General features: G+C 40.4%; 2 protein-coding genes across 2 annotated transcripts; both read right to left on the bottom strand.

Annotated features, from left to right (window-relative positions):
* Positions 1–8,105: 8,105 nt before the first annotated feature.
* Positions 8,106–9,038, bottom strand: LOC102511179 (olfactory receptor 8B4). Its single transcript, XM_006174351.3, has one exon. The coding sequence runs from the start codon at positions 9,033–9,035 to the stop codon at positions 8,106–8,108; it is 930 nt and encodes a 309-aa protein (XP_006174413.1). The 5' UTR covers positions 9,036–9,038.
* Positions 9,039–14,548: 5,510 nt separating this feature from the next.
* On the bottom strand, positions 14,549–15,556 carry LOC102510954 (olfactory receptor 145). Its single transcript, XM_006174350.2, has one exon. The coding sequence runs from the start codon at positions 15,554–15,556 to the stop codon at positions 14,624–14,626; it is 933 nt and encodes a 310-aa protein (XP_006174412.1). The 3' UTR covers positions 14,549–14,623.
* Between the last annotated feature and the right edge of the window lie 8,324 nt (positions 15,557–23,880).

The raw sequence follows: 23,880 nt of genomic DNA, 5'->3' as shown, positions 1-23,880 counted from the left end.
AAGGGGCCCCCCTAGACTGGAACAGTAGTGCAAGAGAGTCTTTTCCACTTAATAATACATTTTGGAGATTATTTTATATTCATACATATAGATAATCTTAATTTTTAAGGCACCTACATGTTTTTGTACAAATGTTCAAAAATTCATATGATCTCTTTTTGAAAAACCATAACTAGGTTAATCCCAGTCTTTGTTATTACCAAAAAAAAAGTTACAATTAATAAACCAATACATAAATTATTAGAGTGCATTTATTAAGCCTAAGCATATGTGTGTATGTAAATTTGATGAACATTCTCCAGTTGCCCTCATAGAACCTATTTCTTTGATTCACTTACGTTTAAATTGCCTCTCGGTCCAAATCTGCCCTTCTGTACTTTTCTTCATGATATCGGGACTAAGCCTTCGGAGATTACATTTCTCCTTTGCCAGCTGGCTTATTGTTCAGTTCCACCAACGTTTAATGCTGCTGCCAGAGATGAAAAGCATCTTAAAAATATGAAAACAAGTTGAAACAAGTTATAGGATAATGACCTGAACTTTCTTGGCATCCATTTAATCATATCCAAGGGAAAAACAGCAAGTGTTCCACTCCCAAATGTCATATTTGAAATTATGTAAATAAACCAGTTACCAGACTTGAAAATATAAATTCACTCTTTCAATAAGTATGAAAAAAAATGTGTGGGCATGTACCTTTGAGGGATAATCTGCCATTCAGTCTCATATTAATGAGATTCAATGCCGAGCTTCCTACTACAGAATTCATATAGGAGAGAAAACCCTTTCCCCAAGCACATTGACCTGGGGCCAAAACAAGCAGTTCTTCAATGAAGACATACAAATGGCCAATAAGCACATGAAAAAATGCTCAGTATCGCTAATTATCAGAGAAATGCAAATCAAAACTATAATGAGGTGTCCCCTCCCACCAGTCAGAATGGCCATCATTCAAAAGTCCACAAATATTTCTGAACAGTAGGTGCAGCACCTGGGATATAATACAGAACAAAACAGAGTTCCCTACATTCATGGAACTCACACTATGGCAAGGAATTTTAGTTATGACTTAGTGGGGAAATATGCTATTTTCCTAATTTTTGTGATTGAGTATCAGACAGAAGGCAGTCAAAAATATGATTAAGAAAAATCAACCCATGAAGGGAATAATTTGTACAGCTGTACATTTGGGTTCACTCAGAGGAAAATGGTCCTTTTTCATTTCTGATTAATATTGCTCCTTTTTAATGGGGTTACGGTATAGCTCAAATGGTAGAGCACATGCTTAGCATGCATTAGGTCCTGGGCTGAATCCCCAGTACCTCCTCCAAATATAAATAAATAAGTAAACCTAATTACCTTCCCCTCATATATATATATATATATGTGTATATACACACACACACACACACACACACACACACACACACACACAATCTCTCTCCTTTTTAAAGGAGAGAATTTTTTTTTGTATCAATCTTTCCCAAATGTCATCAGAATTACAATTGTAATTAACAAAGTTAAAGCACCAAATAATTCATTTCGTTATGAAAGCTAATGATAATAATGGGATTTACTCTGTCTCACAGTCTCCTAGAACCATAGAAGAGGAAGAGTAAACTCTTAGCTAAGATCACCAAGAAAGCCTGCCTGGAAGATTCTGATCTTCACCTGTTTCTGAAACTTTCTCTTCTAAGTAGGATAGATAGAGTTGAGGGTTAAGACCAAAACCCAGTAATGTTAATCTAATTTAGTTGGCTAAAAGAACACAGATTTGGGGAGAATCTTCAGGATCTAGAGCTTGGCATAAAACTTGACATCAAAAGCACAATCATAAAAGGGAAAATTTATAAATTTAGGTTCACTCAAAATTAAATATTTTGGCTCTGTCAAATACCCTGTTAAAAGGATAAAGACAGATAGGGAGAAAATAATTTCAAGCATATATCTGACAAAGGACTAGTATCAAGAATATATAAAGAACTCTCAAAACTTTTTTCTTTTTTCTTAAGTAATAAAAATTTATTAAGAATTCCCAGGGTGGTAGGAGGAACCAACATCAGAAAATCACTGAGAAATCACACACTGTCCCAACACAGGGAGGAAAGTCATTCCTCTGAAAATGGTCAGTCTTTGTAGAATATATAAAGAACTTTCAAAACTTAAAAGCAAAATTAAGTAACAATTAGAAAATGATAAAAAGACATGAATAGATATTTCACGGAACAGGACATGCAGGTGGTAAATAAGCACTTGAAAAGATGTTCAACGTTACTAGGGAAACACAATTAAAACCACAAATAAATAACACTACGTATCTATCAGAAAGGCTAAAATAAAATATAGTGCCAGCACCAAATGCTGACAGTGATACAGAAAAGCTGTGGGGGAATATAAAATATTACAGTCACTCTGGAAAACTGTCTGTTTCTTATAAAATAGTAACCAGCAATTGCACCCTTGGGAATATATCCCAAGCCAAGGAAAACTTATTTTCACACAGAAACTTGTACATAAATGTTTATACCAACTCTATTTGTAATAGCCCCAAACTGGAAACAATCCAGGTATCCTTCAATAAATAAATAAACTGTGTTTATTTATCCACACCATGACATATTATTCAGAAATTTAAAAAGGGAATGGACTATTGATACAGGCAGCAATCTGGATGAATTTCAAGGGAATTATGCAGAATGAAAAGAGCCGATCCCAAAATATTATGTACTGTACTGTTCCATTTATATAATCTTATATAATATGAATTAAATGAAAGAATAATCGAGATAGAGAACAGATTAGTGGTTTAAAGATTAGAGTTTAAGTCTGGGAATTAAGTTTAAGGAGGGAGATAGACAACACAAGTTAAGGATGGCGCAGGGCATCTTAGTGGTGATGAAACTGTCGTGCATAATGACTTTGTTGTTGAATACACACACCTACATATGTGACAAAATGATATAGCACTAAACACACACACAATACATAAAGGAGTAAAAGTTAAAAAATCTGAATAAGATCAATAATTGTATCAGTGTCAACATCCTGGTTGTGATAATATGCTGTAGTCTTAAGATGTTACCATTGGGGGAAATTGAATAAAGGATTCATGGGATTTCTCTGCATTAGTTTTAAAACTGCATGTGAACCAACTACTTTAAAAAGTTTAATTTAAAAAAGATAAAGGATATAGGCTTTTATCTCAGAAACAGAGAAATTGAAGAATTGAAGGGAATTTTAAAATTATATTCTCCTTGAAACAGAAATCTTAAACTATTGCCAATTTGGATTGATTTTATTATTATCTCAAATTTAACTTGAGATGAATAGTATCAGTGTAATCAATGTTGTGTGTACTAGGACAGCTTCCTTAAGCCTTGATGTGTTCTTAATACATATTGTTATGGGGCATCCTGTGTGCACGTTGCTGCTATGACAATAAATTTCCTCAACACACCAAGGGATTTCCAAGGTTCAGAATGGGCCCACTAGAAGTGTGTGTGTGTTAAATGCTTGTTTTGTCTCACCTCAGTACAGATTGGTGAAAATAAAGTTACACTCAAGCAACTTAGGCTCAATATTCAGAACCAAAGAGTTGATCATATGTCCCTAACCCCTATGTGTTTGTCTAACTCATTCCCTTTGCGTGTATGAGGTCACCCACGCCAAACACAGCCAAAATCCACCTTTCTTCCCTGCCCCTTCCACTACGTCTGCCTCCAGATGACTTTTTAGTTATTCTGCATCTGAACTGTGGTTCCACTCATTTCTCTTCTATTCTCTCCATTCCTAAAAACATCCACACTCTTCCTTTCCAGGGAAGACTTCTGCCAGCTTTGTAGCAATTATAACTTCATATAATCCTGAACACAGAGGAGAAAAAGGAAAACTTCAAAATACTGTTTCTGGGCTCCTTAAAGATTTAGGAACTCGCATCATCTCCATTATCTACATTTACATACGCGCGCGTGTGTGTGTAACACATATATATAAACATGGTATGGAAAATCACAATGATTCATGGTGTGTGAGTCACACAAGTGAATCACAGATTTTTGTTTTGTTTCTTACTTATTTTTATTGAAGTATAGTTGATTTACAATGTTGTGTTAGTTTCAAGTGTACAGCAAAGTGATTCAGTTATACATACATACTTTTTCAGATTCTTTTCCATTATAGGTTATTACAAGATATTGAATTTGGTTCCCTGTGCTAACTTGGACTTCTGTTGTTGTCTAGATTAAGCCTACAGTCTCATCTAAAACTCAATAAAAATTGTGTCACTTGCCAAAGCTAGTAAAATCAATAGTTATTGAACAGGAATTCAGGTAAGCCCAAAGAAGATTCATAATGTCTGATAAAGTAGTGGGCTTCATTAATTCATGGTGAGATGATCTGTTTTGTGTCCATATTTATTTGTTGGGATGGATGCTTCATGAGAACTAGGACCATATCTGTATAGTTCAGTGCTGCATCCCCAGTGCCACATGCAGGGCTTGCTACATCACAGATGCTCGTTTAATTGCTTCTTACATGGGTATGTGAAAAAGAAAAAAAGCAATGAAATTGGCCATCAACCAGAGCAGCAAATGTGTGCAGGAGGTGGGAAATGAAGGAAATGGAATTCTGTGTCAGGGGCTAGGAACAGAGCCTCAGAGAATGTGTCTATACTCTGATAGACTGGTCTCAAAGCTCTGGCGAGAGGGCAGCAGGCATATCTGACCGGAACTCAGGGGCCAGCAGCTCTCCGCCTCTGCAGAGCACAAATCCTGCAACTTTGGGGGAGGGGGAGGTCGCAGGAGAGAGTAGTGAGCTGCCAGTGTGACGGCTGCTTCCCGAGCACAAGGAGATCTTTCTGGAGAGTCCCAGAAATTCTTGAGGAAATTTCACAGGAGTTGAATTTCTGCATTAGTGAGTGGAAATACAAGCAGATAAAAACAATCTATTTTAATGAGTCATCAATAGTTTTAAAAATCTTATATTTAGGGGTCATGTAGTAGTGCAACTGCCCTCATCCATGGTGAAATATTTTTTAAAACCTTTCTGGCAAATGATCTTTCAGCTTTTTCCCAAATACTTGTAGTCATGATCATTTGGAGGAAGGGCCATCTCAGATTACAGATATCATGAATCTGACAAAAATCCCAGACTCCATAAAATGGGCATAAATCACCTGTAAAACCCGCAAACTCTTTAAAATGTTGCCAAGAAGTAAAACAATCATTTCTTTTTTTTTTTTTACATTTTTATTGACTTATAATCATTTTACAATGTTGTGTCAAATTCGAGTGTAGAGCACAATTTTCAGTTACACATGAACGTATATATATTCATTGTCACACTTTTTTCTCTGTGAGCTACCGATCATTTCTTTTATTTCACGCAGTATTAAGTTTCTATGAGGAGCAGGATTATAATTTAAAAATTTGTGACACACTTCTTGCCCTCTGGAAATAAATCAATTTTGAGAGGAGACAAATCATCCAATCACATTGATATTAGAGGACCAGTATGTATACAGTTTTGAAATACCTATATTTGTTTTACAAAAGTTGTGTAAATTTTCATTTAAATAGTTATAAATTTCTTAATGTGATTATATATATATAAAAAAAAAGCCAGGTCCATACAAGAATGGAGGCATAACTCACAAGAGAAACTTTCGAACACTGAAACAAGTAGTTCATTTTAGCAGCCACCAGGTTGTGCTGGTGACTCAGTGAAGTTGTTTTTTTTTAAAAAAATTATATTTCTCTTAAAATTTATATTTTGCATCTTTCTTAGGCCCCTACATGTATAACCATGGATTTTATATAACTCCTTATGTAAAATATTCACTCCATTATTAAAACACCTAAACTTAAAAAAAGAGAGAGTTTTTGTCATTTCGGATATTCCCTGACAAAGGAATCTGAGCCAGCGTCTCGTTAAGTCATACGTATGCTTTCACCTCTACTCACCCCAGTGCCAATACGGGATGAATGTAAAGAAAGTTATTTTGGGGCGTTAATGCATTTATTTAATAGTTACCCCTTTCTACTCACATCCTTATGGTTCTGATTTATTCCTTATTTTCATTCATTTATACAAATGATAATTCTTCCCTTTATGCACATCAAATTATATTTGTTCTTATTCTTTCTTATTCTCAACTCTTCCTAATATCCCCAGATCCCCACATGCCTGGACCTAGACCTCTGGAGGGCAAGCTTCAGCTAAGTCCAGAGGACTGACCAGCAGTGTTTCAGAATGGCACTGACGCAATTCCAATAAGTGAGTTAATATATGCAAGGTACCAAACAGAGTGTCCAGCCACAGCCTGTATGCTCATTAAAGGTTAAGTATCATTGTCATCATAATCTAGATATAACCCAGGTATCAGATTTTTCTACCTTCAGAGATAGCCTCCCTTTAGCATTTTTGGAGAAGATAGGCTTTATTTCATGTCTCCTCCTTAGTCAGTTCCACGCTACAGGTGGCTTCTCTCTGCTGTTCTCAGCTCCATCGCAGGATGTCTTGTTTCTGGCCGTGACCTGGAACACTTGAACTACCTTTCTTCTCGGTATGATGCGGCCACTTCTGTGATGCTATGACTTCTGCCTCTGAGTATCAGCAGAGAGGTTAATTTGAGGAAGGTCTTGCTTCTCTTTGTTTCCTTGTCTCTCATACCAATACACACTGTGCAACTATCCAATTTGATAGATGAGTTGGAAAAATATAAGAAAAAGGAAATATCAAGCCTGAGTACTTGGTGTGACTCTCCCCATATCCAAAAGAAGAGTACCAGATGCTTTCACACGTGGTCTCCTCATGGACATCCCAAGTTCTGTCCTCTACACAGAGGGTGCCCCATTCTTCCGACCACACCATGAGGCCCCATCCGCCCATCTTTCCATATGGGCTGGTTTGGCCCTACGTCCACCTTCTGCTACACTCAGGGAAGTTCATGAGGGTGTACTCCTCACAATCTGGGCTATTTTAGAATAGCAGAATTTTCCACAGGTTAGTACAGACCAGTCTTTGATACTCAAAACTGGGATCCCTTCCAAGTCTTCCTACAAGTGAATAGTGTAATATGACTCCTCTTTTTTCCTAATTCTCTAATGGTTAACTGTAGTGTATACACACACACACACACACACACACACACACACACACACACACACACACGTTCTCAGAGACAGTAAAATCTGAATCTACTGTAAAGAATAAGAATTGTCCTGGGGTTGGGGGTGGGTTTAGCTCAGTGGTAGAGCACATGCTTAGCATGCATAAGGTCCTGGGTTCAATCCCCAGTACCTCCATTAAAAACAAAGTAGTTAGAAAAAAAATTGTCCTAAATGCCTATGAATATGCACAGTGTCTCCAGGGCAGAATAGGGGTGGCCATTAACATAGTCATGTGAATCCATGGAATTTCTCCTTTGTTCTTTTGCTTTCAGCCTTGGAACCCAGAGCCCAAGAATCTGGCCCAATTATAAGACGACCTAACCCATGGTTACCAATCCAAGGCCTAAGAGTTTTGAAACTTGGAAAGAGATTTTAGTTTGATTTATCTTTACATTTCAGCAGGCCGTGTAAAGAACCCTTGGGTGGGGCCTTCTGTTGTGTGTACGTGGGTGTATATGAAAGAGATGATTTACAGTCTTCCTGGACAAGCAACCTCCCTAGGGGTTGGGAGACTATCTTACCTATGGCCCAAGGTGTATCTACCTTTTATCTTTGGTAAGGATGCTTCCGTAACTGAAGGAAAAAAAAATCACTCTCCTGGACCTTCATACTACCACTTGCCCTGTCTCCTAGCTGGAAAAGTTGCTTGGATAAACCCATTTAGCTCACAAAGAAAAGGATGGAAGGCATAGAGCCTTGAACTCTTGGACCTAGTATAGAGTCCAGTAAACAATAGGCACTTAATAGATGCTAAATTGCATGCAATGAGCCAATTTAAGTAGTATAAACCTCAGAAAGAGTGTAAGTAAGAGATTTGCAATTTTTAAATAGGGAGAAGATGCTACTTAAGAAAAAAGATTAAAATTCCTCCAGCTGTAGATAAAAAGATACTTGAAAACGATGCTCACCAGTAAGTAAGTGATACAAACAGAACTATCAAAAGAGCACTCTGTTCAGAGTCTTCCCCAGTGCAAGTTTAACATCCTTATTCCTCAAACTGTAGATCAAAGGGTTAAGCATGGGAACCACGTTGGTATAGAAGACTGAGGCAAATTTACCCTGGTCCTTAGCTCCAGGAAAAGAGGTTGTTAGATAGGTGAATGCCCCTGACCCAAAAAACAAAGCCACAGCAACTATGTGGGAGCCACACGTGCTGAAGGCTTTGGACCTGCCATGAGCAGAAGGAATGTGGAGGATATTGGAGAGAATTAAAGCGTAAGAGATTAAGATGCCAATACTAGATATTGTGATGACCGCTCCAACAACAGCAGAAAACACCAGCTTATTGACATGGGTGCTTGTGCAGGAGAGCTGCAGGAGGGGGAGGACTTCACACAGATAGTGGTCGATGATGTTGGAATCACAGAAGGTCAGTCTCAGCATGCTTCCAGCATGGGCCATGGCCCCAGCAAACCCCACCACATACGAACCAAACGTCAGCAGAGAGCACACCCGAGGGGACATGGTGACGGTGTAGAGCAGCGGGTTGCAGATGGCCACATAGCGATCATAGGCCATCGACACCAACACGTAGCACTCAGAATTCACAAAGAAACAGAAGAAAAATAATTGAGCCATGCATCCCACGTAAGAGATGATATTTTCTGACACAAAACCATTTAGCATTTTGGGGGTAAACACGCAGGAATAACAGAGATCTATGAAAGACAAGTTGAAGAGGAAAAAGTACATTGGAGTATGAAGGCTGGAATTCAGCCTGATTAAGGTGATCAAGCCCAAGTTGCCCACCACAGTAAACACATAGATCCCTGAGAACAGGAGGAAGAGGGGGAGCCGGAGCTCTGACTGTTCTGATAATCCCACAAGGATAAACTCAGTCACTGAGGAGCTGTTTCTTAGAGGCATTCTCTTCTGGGGAGCTGCTGTGGGAACAAGGGATGAAATACATGAATTGGTTATAGGCACAAGCATAGCTGATGGAAAAAAGGTCTAGAAGATGAGCCAGTGCTTGGATGCCCTCCTTTTTGCCTTTTTCCTCTCATCTGCCTCCTCCCCCCAAGCTACTGACAATGTGTCTATGACTATCTCTTAGCTCCCCTGGGCTGATCGTGACTCCAAGCTAGAGTCTGTTAGTATGGGCAGCAAGAATTCTGTCCCCACTTGGGAGGTGAGGAGATGGAGCACCTGAATTGGCTGCCCAGCGACTTTCAGAAAGACATTCTAAGGGCCAGGAGTCCAACCCGAGACCGCTGACTCAGGCTCTGAGAGACAGGAGGTCTCCTGTCCACCACTGTCTCCATTCATTCTGCCTCTCTGTCCCAACCAGATACAGGGCTCCTGCCCTGGAGAGAAAGCCATGAGTGTCCCTTCTGTCTGCACGTCCTACCTTCCTCCTCTGAGTCCATTCACTACATTTCACACCGGTGTCTGTGTTAAGAGTAGGGCAGGGATCAATATGTACGAGACCCCTTGGTTGTGAATTAAAAATAAAACTATGAGGGAAGATGGACAGTCAGACATTCACCTTCCTCTTCCCTGGCCCCCCACAGTCTTAGGTCTTATGCAATCTCTTTTTCCATTAGCCCAAAGGAGAAAGTGGCATAAGGCAGGCAGTCTTAAGTTTTAACTCTTCCGATTCCCTTGCTGCTGAGAATTAGAGCTTTTACAGACCTCAGTCTCCAAGGTGCTCTAGGAATAGACCGAGATTTCTGTTTGTAGATTTTCCCAGATGGCATACATCAACTTCAGGAGAAAAAAAATAGCAACCCTCATTTTCATCAGAACCCCAGCTGGCATGTCGTGAAGAACTTTATGCTACTTGATGAACTCAGGGATCTGATTAGATACAGTTTTAATCCTCTGGGAATTTCTCAGAGATTTGTCCCTATAGGGAAGAAATTGCACTGTCTTTGTTTACAGCCTGAATGATGATGTTTACCTGGCATCTTGGGACTCGGGTGTTGTACTCAAACTTCTCCTCAACTCGAAGGATTTCATGCTATTTAGTGCTGAATTGGGGAGGGGGAGAGGCTCATTTTTCCTCTCTTTCATTAACTTTTGGCACTTACACGTGACTTTAAGGGAGGATGGTCCCAAACTTATTTTAGCCCCTATTTCCAAATTGTCAAAGGGAGTTTTGAGACTGGGACAAAAAAAAAAAAAAGTTAGGTCAGACTTGTAGGTGATATGGAAAGCACCTCAGACAAAATGTTTCTAGCACCATAAACTGCTCAGAACAGTGGAGATGCCACACCACCACCACCACAAGCACCACCCACCCTCAGCTCTGCTGAGGGCTATAGACAGGCTCTTACTATATATGAGGAGATTAAAATATCACATCACACATGCAAAGAAGCACACACACACACACACACACACACCCCTGCACAAAGTTATTCCACGGATGTGTGCCGGCTAAGGTATTAACAGGAGCTGTACCTACAGGTTTTAATCCCATCATCGTTCAGATAACAAAATTTTTCACCATGTGATCTGCAACATGAATATTCTAAGAAACATTCAAAGGTATGTGAGCAACTACATTTGTAAATTTCCACTGAAGCTGCCTAAAATAACCCCAGATTGCCTGAATAGACTTGATTTACATCCATTATCCCTGTATAATTATTAATACTAAACCCTCTCACTCTCAAAAGTGTCTGGATTTGGATAACAAATTATATGGTCACCCTACTAAAAAGAGCATAAGGAGCTGTTTAGGTCCTCTGGCCCCTGCTGTCTGCTAAACCCACTGACTTCTGTCCACTTTCTGACTACAGGAGCCTCTCTCTGTCTTTCACCTCGTTGCCCTAAGAGTTCTCCTTCACTGAACCTACTCCTCCTGGCCAACCAGTACTATTTCTTCAGTAGATTTTGGCTTCAAAAATAGAAGGGGTATTAACTGCAAGGTGCTTCTGATTTATACCTAGCCAAAACACCTAAAGCAAATAAATACAAGCCAAAGCTACCTGTCTGAAGTGAAAGGAGAATGAAGGGAGAGGAATTACGTAGGAACAAGGAATAAACACCAGTATAATTATACATTGTAACCATTGATACAATGGTATAACATTGTTATATGTTGCTGTATATGGTACAATAAAGTCTTGGGGCTTTTTTTGCTCCCACTCCATGCCTAGTTCTTCCTTTCATGTGGTTTCGCTGGTCGCTGATGGGAGGGAACCCGGGGAAACTGTTGTGTGAACAGGTATAAGGTGGTGAGAAGGAGACCAGAGGCAACACTTAAGAGTCATCGGCGTTGGGACACAAAACACTGGCCCATTCACAGAAAGCATGTCTCGCTTGAACACAGACAGGTATACAAAGAGCAAACATATAAACGAGTACGTTACAGACATGGATATTCTCCCATTAAATACCTGTTTGCAGCATTACATTAAATACAGCTCATTTCATCTAGCATTTATATCTTCGTTTCAAAGACCGTTTGTCTCTACGTAGAACTGGTTCTGGGGCAGGGAAGGTACGGAGTGAGCCTGATTGTTTTGGCAGAAAGTAATAAAGTGCTCCAAATCTAAGGGAGATAGACTAAAAGGACATAAGAACTAGTGTGAAGAGGGTCACACTAGACAAATCAGGGACAAATTGAGGATCAAAGTAAATAATGACAATAATGAATCATAGCTCAGATAAAATTGGAATGCATGAGTCCACAATGATACACATGCATGAATGAATGAATAAATAAATACAGGAGGAAAAAGAGGCTCTTCCTGACAGAATGAAAACTAAATAACAAGGGTTAATGGAGTTAGAAAATCTCCATTTTACATCCATCAGAGTAATAATTGATTCAGGCAAGAATCATCAATGGATGCGAAAACTAAGATTGAAAAGGAATGTGACATTTCATAGTCTCATGTCTCCCCACATGTAATTACTTTTAATTACAAAGCAAAAAAGTAGTAATCTTCTCCAATAAATTACTAAGGAACTTGCAAAGTTCCAAAAACTCTGCATTATCAAATGTCCCAGAAACAACTGTGAGAGGATGTAGAATGAATACCATTTGTGAGAGTAAAGAAAAAGGAAGCTTTCCTTCGAGGAAGCAGTTTTGTGCCCTGCAAAGTCAGCAAAGAAGAATCAGGCTGTGGTCTTGGTGACTTTTTCCTAAGTATATTTCTCTTTTGAACTCAATCATTCGACCTTATGTTTCCATTACTCTGGGGAAAATGGGAGCTTCATACATGAATGATTCATTTTTCATCGTACAAATTTTTCTTCAGTGTTGCCTCTGGGATGTTGGTTACAATGGGGAGTATGAAATGAATGCCCAGTTGTTGGTATTTTATAAAGTTTCCCTCAAAACCTTATGTTCAATTGGATAGTGATTTAGAGTTTGCTGAAGTTAACCATTTTATGTAACACTATGCATTTTACCGTCAAAAGGAATGGAAGGTGGGAGGTTACAAATCTTAGACAGGGTCCGGTTTCTGCTGCAGACACCTGGCAGCGTGTGCTTAAAACTGAGAATCAGGAATGAACATCGGAAAAATATCATCAAGGCATCAGCAATGGGGTATTAGAAATGAACACGTGTTTATCTGTAATGTGTTGCCGGAAGAGCGAGAACAGGGGAGCCCCTTTAGCTAGTTAGCTGCTAAAACTGCTGGATGCATCCAAGACACATTTGTTAAACCCCAACTCTGCGTGTGCTCGGTGTGGGGGACATATCAGAACGGACCTCAGGGACTCTGCTCACATAAAACTTACAATCTAATTTGTGCTGGGGGCAGGATACAGAAGAGTAGGTGGGCAAGGACCCTAACATGGTGACTAGCACTTGACAGGTGAAGTGCAACGTGCCATGAGAACACGGAGCAGGGGTCCTGTAACTCACAGAGGGGTCGGAGGAAGATATTCCAGAAGGGCACCTCGCAGCAGATTATCACAGGAGTAAAGGCTCCAAAGACCTTCCCTTCCTAGGATGAAAAAGCTTACCAGCAGTATGATTAAGCCAAGAAAGCTGTTTAAAAAAAAGAAAAGAAGTATATAAGGAAGGAAAAGAAGGAGGGAGAAGACATTTTCAATTTTCTTCCCTCTTTACTTTTCTTTACCCATCCAGATACCACAAGTAGTTTATGAAATGAAGAAAAACAAAGATAAAAGAGGAGGAGACAGTAATACAAACACCACTACCACCAAAATTAAAGGTAATAAGTTTTCATGAGTGCCACCCTTACCAGTGCAGAATCTGGCCAAAATAGACAGTTCAGATATGTTTATGCTGGTGGTGAGAGCGCAAGTTGGGATAAACTTTCAGGAAGGGATTTTGCAATACAATTCGAGGATTTTGTATAATTCAGTAATTCCCCATCTAGGAATATAATTGGGGGTGGGGTGGGGGCACTCAAAGATTTATTGAATGTGTGTTAATGAAGCACTATTTATAATTTGGAAAAATTAAACTAATTACAGTAGTAGAAAACTGCTCATTAGATATAATACAGCCATATGGTAGAATTTTACAAAATCATGAAAATCAAGTTGAAAATAAAATCTAACTTGTGGAGTAAGTTACAAAGGGCAGAAAGGTGATCTGGAGAAGCAGAGAACACCCCACATGGCCTCTGTCTGGGTACTGTAACAGTCTGTGGCCATTTCCTCTGTGACTGGCCGCCCTGTTGTGCTAACCTGATTACTGGCTTATAACACAAGGTTTTCTATGGTTCTGAAACAGTCTCCAGACCCTTAACTGACTACCCTGAGCTACAGACTTCTCACTCTCGCTTTAAAAGCACGATTAGAAAACAAAGAAATGATTATGTGTGAAGTAATTCCCCAATCCTGTCCTTTGTAGCCTAGACATGTTCTATGAGGTCTTCCAGCCAGCATCACCAAATCCCATAAAGGCCAAGTCCCCAAATTCCCCACGCCACTGTCTCAGGAGGGACCATGCTTGCTGCTCTCTGGGTCCTAGCACACTTCCTCCACACTCTGCAAAATTCTTCAAGAATTTATCTGGTCATTTAGCCAAGACCATCTCAACAAAATGTTATACCTCCTACCTTCATGCAAAAATGCGATATTTAAAATTAGCCCTTGAAAAGTTGCCTGAGATTTCTGTAGACAGAACCAGATTTTGATGTCCTAGACCAGCTCACATTTGAAATGAAATCTTCCAGGGCTGAGGGAGGAAGAAAGTGAGCCATAATGGAAAGAAATCAGTGTTAGAGATGAAGAGCTTGGGTTCTAGTCACGGTTTTGCTGCTGAGTACCTGCGTGACCTGGGGGAAGGCATGTAAGCCTGGATCTAGTCTCAGAAACAGGAGAGAACTTAACTAGCTCATCCTTAAGGCCCACTAAATGTGAGTATCCTGTCGTTTTAAGAATCTTCTTAAATCAAAGGACTTTTAAGATGGGAAAGACAAACTTGTTTGAGAAAGAGTTCAGATTTCTTCTGTGTGACCAATGGAAGCTGAATCATCTATGGAAGGAAAAAAGTCCCTTTCCGAAGTATTGCTCGTTTCTCAGGAGAGTGATTTTCTGCTTAAAGTTTTCTTCAGGGCAGCTTTGACATCCTTATTCCTCAGGCTGTAGATTAACGGGTTGAGCATGGGCACCACGATGGTATAGAACAAGGAGGACACTTTCCCCTGGTTCATGGGTAAAAGATAAGGTGGTTTGAGGTACATGAACGCCCCCGACCCAAAGAAAAGAGAAACTGCGATTACGTGGGAACTGCAGGTGCTAAAGGCTTTGGACCTGCCTTCAGTGGAGCGAATACGGAGGATGCTGGAGAGGATGAGGGCGTAGGAAATGAAGATGGTAACTGTGGGCACGCCAATATCGATGCCCACAATGACAAAAACCACCAGCTCATTTACATACGTGCTGGTGCATGAGCGCTCAAGAAGGGGAAGGATGTCACACATGTAATGGTCAACCAGCCTGTTGGCACAGAAGGTCAGTCTCACCATGCATGCTGTGTGGGCCATGGCCCCAGCAAACCCCATCACGTACACACCCAACAAGAGAAGTAAGCAGGCCTGGGGAGAAATGGTGGCCGTGTACACCAGTGGGTTACAGATGGCGACATAGCGGTCATATGCCATCGCGGACAGGACAAAGGACTCAGAGATGACAAAGAAAAGAAAAAAGAAGAGCTGAGTCATACACCCTGCATAGGAGATGATATTCTTCTTTGAGACAAAACTCATCAGCATTTTGGGAGTGATGACAGTAGAATAGCAGAAATCTATGAAGGACAAGTTATAGAGGAAAAAGTACATGGGGGTGTGCAGATTACAGTTGAGTCCAATCAGCGTTATCAAGCCCAGGTTCCCTGCCACGGTGACCACGTAGAAACCTAGAAACAGGAAGAAGAGGGGCATCTGGAGTTGCGGCTGGTTGGTTAAGCCTGCGAGGATGAACTCTGTCACGGAAGAATTCTCAGGCATCATTGTCACTTAAGGAATTCTGTGGAAACAAGGGGAAACAGTCACTTAGAAGGAGAGAGAGAGAGAGAGACCACTGCTGCCCTCCCTGTCACCTCCTTGTTCTTTAGAACTAGATCCACACAGAGATATTTTTGACTTCAGCAGAAAGGCCTTTCTGGAAGCCTGTGGGTCTATTCCCATGACCCCCTAGTCACTCTGCCTCTGGACCTCCATCAGGAGGACCCATCTGCCTCCGAGATGAGGGCAGGTTCTGCTGGGAAGAAGAGACCCAAGGATGAGCTGACGAATCTGGATCTTTACTTTGGTCCATTTATTGTGCCCTTCTACCTCCAGTGTCTGCTCAGGTTTACAATAACTGCAGGTCAGTCTCTGGGGAGAGTCCTCTGAGTGGATGGAGCCAGCCCAGCTGTGCCAGACTGGTGGACTCAGACAGACCAGAAAAGTGAGGTGGCCCTTCCCAGAGCCTCTGTGACCTGAGGTTGGGGGGTTAGGCAAAAAGTTCAGCCCAGATACAGTCACTCACCTCCTTCAGCCTGAAGCTTCAGCCGTGTCCCTTTTGGTTCAACTCTTAGCAGACAGACAGACAGATGGCTGCGGTGCTAACACAGATGAAGGAACTAAGAGGACACCCCTTCCCTTAGTCCGTGTTCTGGTTGGGGGATCAGAGCTTGGACAGCCTTAGAATTCTTTCTGAACTAAAAGACGAGACGTCTGATTGAGGCTTTGCCCCAAGGCTTTTTCCCAGCTTGCAGAAGGAAGACGGCATCTTTGTCTGTAATCAGTGCCAGGCAGTGACAAGAGACTGAGCAGTTTTATTCTGGGTTTAGAGATCTGGGGACCTGATTAGAGGTAGAAAAAGCCAGAGGTTCCCCTGGGACCGCAGCCCTAAAAATTAACTTAAAAAAACGGAACTTTTGCTTATACCCTTGGTAATATTTGAGTACAATTTTAGAAACATTTGTTCAGTTAATGTCTCCTCAGTAAAATGCAAAAATAATCATTTACCACTTACTGAACACTCATCATATATGTACACCCCATGCTCTTTCTGTCCCAGCACTAGTATGTGGACCCCAGCATGCCAGCATCCAAAGCATTTTACATATAATACTTTGTTTTAATTCTCCCCCAAATCCTATGAACTAGGTTTTATCACTTCCATGTTAGAGATGAAGTATTTTACGAGATTACGAAGGTAATTTGTAACAAAGGTTAAATCACAAAGGTCATATAAAATCTAGGTCTAACTCCAAATCTGGTTTTCTTAACAATTGAATTTACTATCTCCCTGTGGGAGATAATGCGGTATACAAACTCTCACCCTCGAGGCTCTGACATTCTACTGGAAAAGAGAAGATAGAACGTATCTAACTAAATATGCAAAAAATGTGATAAGATCCAGAAAAAAATGATTTATTAAAAATAAAACACCATGCAAGTTTAGAGGAGGGCATTCCACACACCACTTACATTTCAGTTTATCACAGAAATTGCACAATATCTGGTCCAGGAAAAACAAACCTTCCATCTTGGAATTTGAGCTTGACAGTAAAGAACAATCCCCATCAGTTAAGAAGTTCCCCCCTCCCAAATTGCTAAATTGTTGGAATTCGCCTTAATGTCCCCTGTCTCCATCCTCTCAGCTCTCTTTTGGGGTCCTGGTACCCTCAGACTGACCCTGATGGCTGATCCCTCTTCACTCCACTGAACCCAGTATTTGTTTCCCTATTTTGCTTGCTTTGCTCTTTTCCCAACTTCCCCTCTGTCAAGACAAAAGTTATCCCTTTGTGTCCCAGTTTCTTAGAGCCTTCTTGAGCTTAGTGACAGCTTATTCACGCATTGGGGGCCTCACAGGTTTGAAGCAATACTAAAAATCATCTAATCCTATGGTTCACAAAACTAGATTTACAATTGAATTAGGTATGTATATGCTAATTTAAAAAGTACATACCCTGCTGGTCCAACCTACACATACAAATCAGAATCTCCAGGAGTGGGGCTTTACAATCTGTTTTTCTCTTCTAACTCTCCCCTGGTGATCTGGATATTTATCCAGGTTTGGGAATACACTAACATAATCCTCCTACCCTGTATCTTCCAGACAAAACTAATCACAGAGCTGGTTGCTGGTAGATTATGGAATAAAACATGGGCCTCTAATCTCTGCCGTTGAAGTTTTCCACCTTATCCAGAGGAAGCCCACCTGGTCTTTAGTTTAGCTGAAATGCAGAGTACAAGTAAAGGATGTAATTGGACACCAGATCTGGAACAGCACCCCAGGGTCATACTGGAGAGAGGCTTGACTGTCAGGACAGGAAATGTCTATGCGACGTGAGTCCGCGGAACATTCTGAACAGGAGAATGAATGACATGATCAGATGTGCTGAGAGAGGCCAATTAGTGTAATGAGCTGTTGGGTGTCAGTGACTTGGTGCCACAGACCCTCCAGGCACTGTTTCATCTTGTAATCCAGACAAAATGCCTTAACTCAAAACACAGCAATAAGATAAGGAACAAGGGAGGGACTCTCAGAATAAATCACAAGTAAATGGAGCAAGAGGCCTTTCTAAGTTTTTAGCTCATTGCAAACCAGATAATGTGGGCTTTGCCTTACAGTTGGGCTGTCCTCTACCCTCCACTCTCAACATTTTTACAGGACCCTGAGTTCAGGTGCCATCAGCAAGCTCTCTGTGTTAGACACATTGTATGCCGCATGTCACATTACTCAGGCTATGTTTTCAGCTGGCTGCGTGCAATTGTAGCCAAACAGCAGCTTCTCAGCTGCACCACTTACACACGCCCTGCTTTCTGCTGTAGGATGTCTCTGCCACCACATGTGGAATGTGTGTGGGAATCCGCTCAGCCGTACTATTACATGTGCAAACCTGGAAGTGTAAAAGAGTCAACACACCCTGGGAGCCGGTGGATAAGTGCTCCCCTCTTCTGGGTCTCTAGTGATGCATTCTTCATAGCATCTCAAAAGGCCTGAGATTATTGATCCTAAATTTCCCATTAAAATTAACAGCCCAGTAACCCACCCTTGGGTTGGCTTTCTGTCTTTTCTTGTTTCACTCTTCCTTTTCCCTGAGATCATTTCCAAAAATAAGCTACCTGCACACAGATCCTTGTCTCCAGCATGGCTTTTTGTGGAAACCCCAGATAAAGTACTCCTAAAGCAGAATTTGGAGCAGGTCTGACCAAAATGTTTGTTATTCCACCTGGGAGGAAGCAGCCTTCCCCAAAGCTGTTTGATCCCAGGTCAGGAAACCAAAAATGAATTGTGAAATTCATCAAGTACCTGAAATTCCATGTTGCAGAGAATTTTGAGTAAGTTCTATCAAAATGCCAAGAGGCCAGAAAAAGTAGGACCTCAAATCTCAGATCTGATGGGGATTAGCAAAAAAATCCTATCCTACCTTGTCCTAAGATCTACCGCAGCTCTCCTCACAACATGTCACTGTCTTTGTGAACATCCACATCCTTCCAGTGATTTGGAGGATGGGAACTAGGTCTATTCACTTTTATATCTTTAAACCAACTGTAGAACCTGGCTTGCAGACACTCACAAAATGTTTATTAATATCAAATTCTTAATCTCTTTGTCTATAAAATGGGGATAATGATAATAATTCACAGGGTTGTTGTGAGAGTTAAATTAAATCGTATAAGGGAAAAGCCTGGCAAAGAGGTGGACACATGGAAGAGCCTTGATAAATGTTACAGGAAATATACATAAGACGAATATAAAATGTGTATAATTTAGGGAGGGAATGAGGAAGAGAACAAGCTTGCTAAGAGGTGAGTGACCCTTTCAAGAGGCAAGAGAGAGGCTAATACAGGATGGAAGGAGATGGGAGCTGGTAGGAGCGAGAGGAGCTCTGAAATAATATTTTTTTCTTCAAAACTTGATGTCAGGCCCATCTCTCTGATTCAACTTAATCCGCAGACAGGCTCAAGGCCGTTGAATATTTCACCTTGTCCCTACTTCCTGTCCAAAACCAATGCTCTATTTTTTCAGATAACCCAGACTCTACCACATGACGAAGGCCAAATTACGAAGTCGGGTGAGCTTTCCTTTACAGTCTCCAATCTCTCTGTACCCACTTCTGGTCTTGGTAAAAATCCCTCTTCCCCGAACCCTCATAGTCCTAAAGAGAAAGTCCTTTTCTTTACCTTCAATTTTGTGTCAAAACCAACTCTCAGAAAAGATTTCACAAATTCATCATCAGTCTTTCAAAGCTTGTTGGGGATCATAAACGTTTCACACCCTCTTCCAGGCCTTTTTTTTTTTTTTTTTTTTTAAATGAAGACAAAATCTTTAACCAGAAAACACAAATCTCTAATGATGAACTTTCAGATGGTATTCAGTGGATGAGAGGGTACATTTTGGTTAGAATGGGGCAGTTGGAGTCATCATGGACTGGGTTTATAATGAGAACCTCACTGGCAGCTGCCTGTTCTCCACTTGGCAAGCTGATTATAACCCCTATAAAGTCCTGGGTGTGTGTGTGGGGGGTGTGTGGGGGGTGTGTGTGGGGTGTGTGTGTGTGTGTGTGTGTGTGTGTGTGTGTGTGTGTGTTGGGTGACATTTGCACATACTCAGTGCTTGCTAATGCTCCATTCCAGGGGGTATATTTTGATCACAGCTCAATAACAAGAGGCCTCAAGCATGAATCTTGCACTTAGAAATTTGCCACTGCCTTGGTGATTACAATAAATCCCCATCTTGGTCTCACCTCCACTATAGTCAACTCACAATTAAAGAAAATAAATCATTATTACAAACCGGAAATGAGCCCCACAGGAAAGGGGCTCCTTGGGGGCACAGAAAGCAAAGACCTAAGCTTCATTAAAAGTTGACTTTTCTCTAGGAGCCTTAGAGGATTCGTGTTTGGATGATAGAACAACCAAGAAAAGTTTCTCTGGATTTATGTCACTTCAGAGCCCGTTGCCATGGGAACTACGTTTCAAAAATCTTCTCAGCTGGGGCTTCACTAAAGTCATGTTCCCTGAAGAGCAGATGCAGCCCAAGCAGGAAGCAGTGTAGGAAGGACTATTCTTAACCGTATTCCTTTTGTTGCAGAACTGCCCTCTTTCCAAAACTTGAAGCTCTATATAGTGCTTCTTTATTTTATTTGTTTCTATTTTTTCTGTCTTTTTTTAAATTACGATCTATTTGTGTCATTCCATGTGTGACACATGAAAATGCAAATACAATATCTCTCATGCACATGCATTAACCCTCAGATTTCTGGTGGCACGAGGTTGGCCCCAAGTGCGGTGACCATCACTGCCCACCTCTGGAGGCCAAGCACAAGGCACAGTTTCATAAGAACAGGTAGGGAACCTGACCGTGGAGAAAGATGACAGCTGACAGATCTTCATTTGAAGTGGCCTCAGTCAGCTCCTAAGAGAACAAATGTCAGGAGTTACGTACTTCTGCATGACGTTGGATCTCAATATACTTTTATTAAACATTTTCAACTCCTTAACATACAAATCTCTACATAAATGATATATGTATTTAACATAGAATCCTAGAATTAGAAGGGAACTTGGAGGTCTGTATTGGGGGTAATGAACATGTATCAGACACTTGTGTACCAAGCACTCTGCTAGTAGTTTTACATACATTATGTCATTTATAGAAAATGAATAATCTACCAGATGCACAGATTTGGCACGCTTAAAAATATCATCCAGTGGATTCAAGAATGCTAATAGTCGTCCTAATATTTCATATTTTTAAATGCTTACGGTGTGCCAACAACTATGCTAAGTGCTTCACACATATTAGAGTGGTTAATTTTTTAAAAAATCCTTTTAAGTAGGTACTATTTTTATCCTATTCAACACAAGAACACTTCCTTGACTCAAAAGGATCAAACTTGGTTATCTCTTAGTTAGGACAGCCTGGTCTCTTTAAGCCTCCAGGTGTTTGTAGTGATGGAAGAATTAACACGTTTGCGAGATTAATGATCGTGGGGGAAAGAATGGAGAGGAAAGATCCAGGATCAAAGATGACTAAGATTTCAATCCCAGGACGATGAAGAAGGAAGTAAAGGTGGCAAATGAAAAGCTAGAATTTAGACCTGACTGTCAAGTGCTGAAAGTACCTCTAAGAGGAATGGTCAGGAAAAGCTGTATGAGATGTGAGCCTGGAGGAGGTCATGGAGACATGCACTGGGAAATCACATAAACAGAGGTGACCACAGGAACCATGAGTCAGGGTTAAGAATAGAACTTTTCATTACAAAAGGAGGAGGAAGTCATTAGTAAATGTGACAGAGAAGGTCACTGTGTTGGCTCTGAGCAGGCTTTGCAGTCAGATGACCTAGGTTCTGATCACATCCCTCACTGGCTGAGTAAGATCATAGTGTTTGCCCCTCAGGGACCCCATCTGTCAGCAGAGAGATTAAAACCTAATGTAAAATTGTTGTGAGGAGCAATTACCGTAATCGTTAATAAGTAATTTTGAATTAATGGAGTATCACAGGGTCCTTATTCTTCCATATCTCTTTTTATCCACTCAGTACAATTCTGCCCTTTACTTTTTTTTTTTCTATTGAAGAATAGTCAGTTTACAGTGTTGTATCAATTTCTGGTGGACAGCATAGTGTTTCAGTCATACATATACATATAAATATTCCTTTTCATATTCTTTTTCATTATAGGTTACTACAAGATATTGAATATAGTTCCCTGTGCTATACAGTATAAACTTGTCATTTATCTATTTTATGTATAGTAGTTAGTATCTGCAAATCTCAAAATCCCAATTTATCCCTTCTTATTCCCTTCCCCTGGCAATCATAAGTTTGTTTTCTAGGTCTGTGAGTCTGTTTCAGCTTTGTAAATAAGTTCATTTGTGTCTTTTGTTTAAGATTCCACATATGAGATACCACAATATCATATGGTATTTTTCTTTCTCCTTCTGGCTTACTTCACTTAGAACGACGATCTCCAGGTCCATCCATGTTGCTGCAAATGGCATTTTATTCTTTTTTATGGCTGAGTAGTATTCCATTGTATAAATGTACCACAATTTCTTCATCTAGTCATCTGTCAGTGATGGACATTTAGGTTGTTTCCATGTCTTTCTGCCTTTTGCTTCTCATCCACTGTTTCAGGATTGAATTTCCCCAATCCCAACTATATCGTAAGTGACTGTAAGGCAAGATCATATGTTGAAGTACTGTTTCACTTACACAGCCAATATTGAACACAATGACAGATTCACCTATTGTTCATGAATACTTACTAAGTTCAGCAGAAAAGAGTGTAAATTTGGTTTAGTAAAAGTCCAGATTTAAAAATTGATAAGTTCAGGGATACATTAATTTTTTTCAAATACTAAAGGAATTTGTTAGACGTTTCCTATAAATAGCTACATGGTAAACCCATTTACAAAAGATAAATAATATAGATTTCACATAACTGGTTTTACTATATTTTGACTTTTTAAATATGCTAATGTTGACACTGAACAGACAGTTACATTACATGCTATGTACCTACTGGGTGTGAGCTCCAGGGTCAAGATATTTACAGAAAAGAAGGAACCTCCCAATATTTTGAGGAATGGCAAAGGAAAGTTACTCAGTGACAGAAAGAGCTGCAAAGTCTTCCCAAGTCAGGAGCTGCCCAGAGCTCAGTTTCATCATAGCCCACAGTTTGGGGCTCTTAAAATAGGAATCCATTTTTAAGTGACATTTATCTCAGGAATATGTTTGCTATAAAAAGCAAGTCACACTAACACTAGCAATGTAAAATATATGATTTAAGGTGTGTTACGGGCACACCATGTTCCAAGATTGTGGCAGAGAGAGAAAATACAAGGACATAGCAAGGCCTTGTATTTAAAGGCAATGTGATGGAAGGGAGGTTATGCTAGGCATTAGTGGGGATGTCTCAATTGAGTTTTTAAAAAATCCTAAAAATGAAGATTCACTAAATTTTGTAGAAAGCAACAGACTTCTCTTGTTGGGCAGAGATGTCTCAGGAATCCTAATTGCAGGATGGTGAAGACGATGCTATTTTTTAACATCTCTACTGGTCAAGGGAAGCCGCAAACCTCTGTAAAACGTTCTTGTACTTTTCAAAGCTTTCTCTAGGGAGCTTTCCTAAAGACTAGTTTTAATCAAGATGCAGCGTGATGTAGTTGAAGGAACCAAGTTTAGGAGTCTAAAGATCTAGCTGTGTGGCCTTGGGAAAGTAAAAATGTTTTCCACTCTGTGATTTCCTCTTCTGCTTCGTCTGCTTCCTGGGATTATCCACAGTACACCAGGTGTTTTGTTCCCTGCTCATCGTGAAGTGAAGGTTCTCAA

This window comes from Camelus ferus, chromosome 33 (assembly GCF_009834535.1).
Source record: "Camelus ferus isolate YT-003-E chromosome 33, BCGSAC_Cfer_1.0, whole genome shotgun sequence".
Taxonomy (NCBI): Eukaryota; Metazoa; Chordata; class Mammalia; order Artiodactyla; family Camelidae; genus Camelus; species Camelus ferus.
This window is presented reverse-complemented; position numbering and strand designations above follow the sequence as displayed.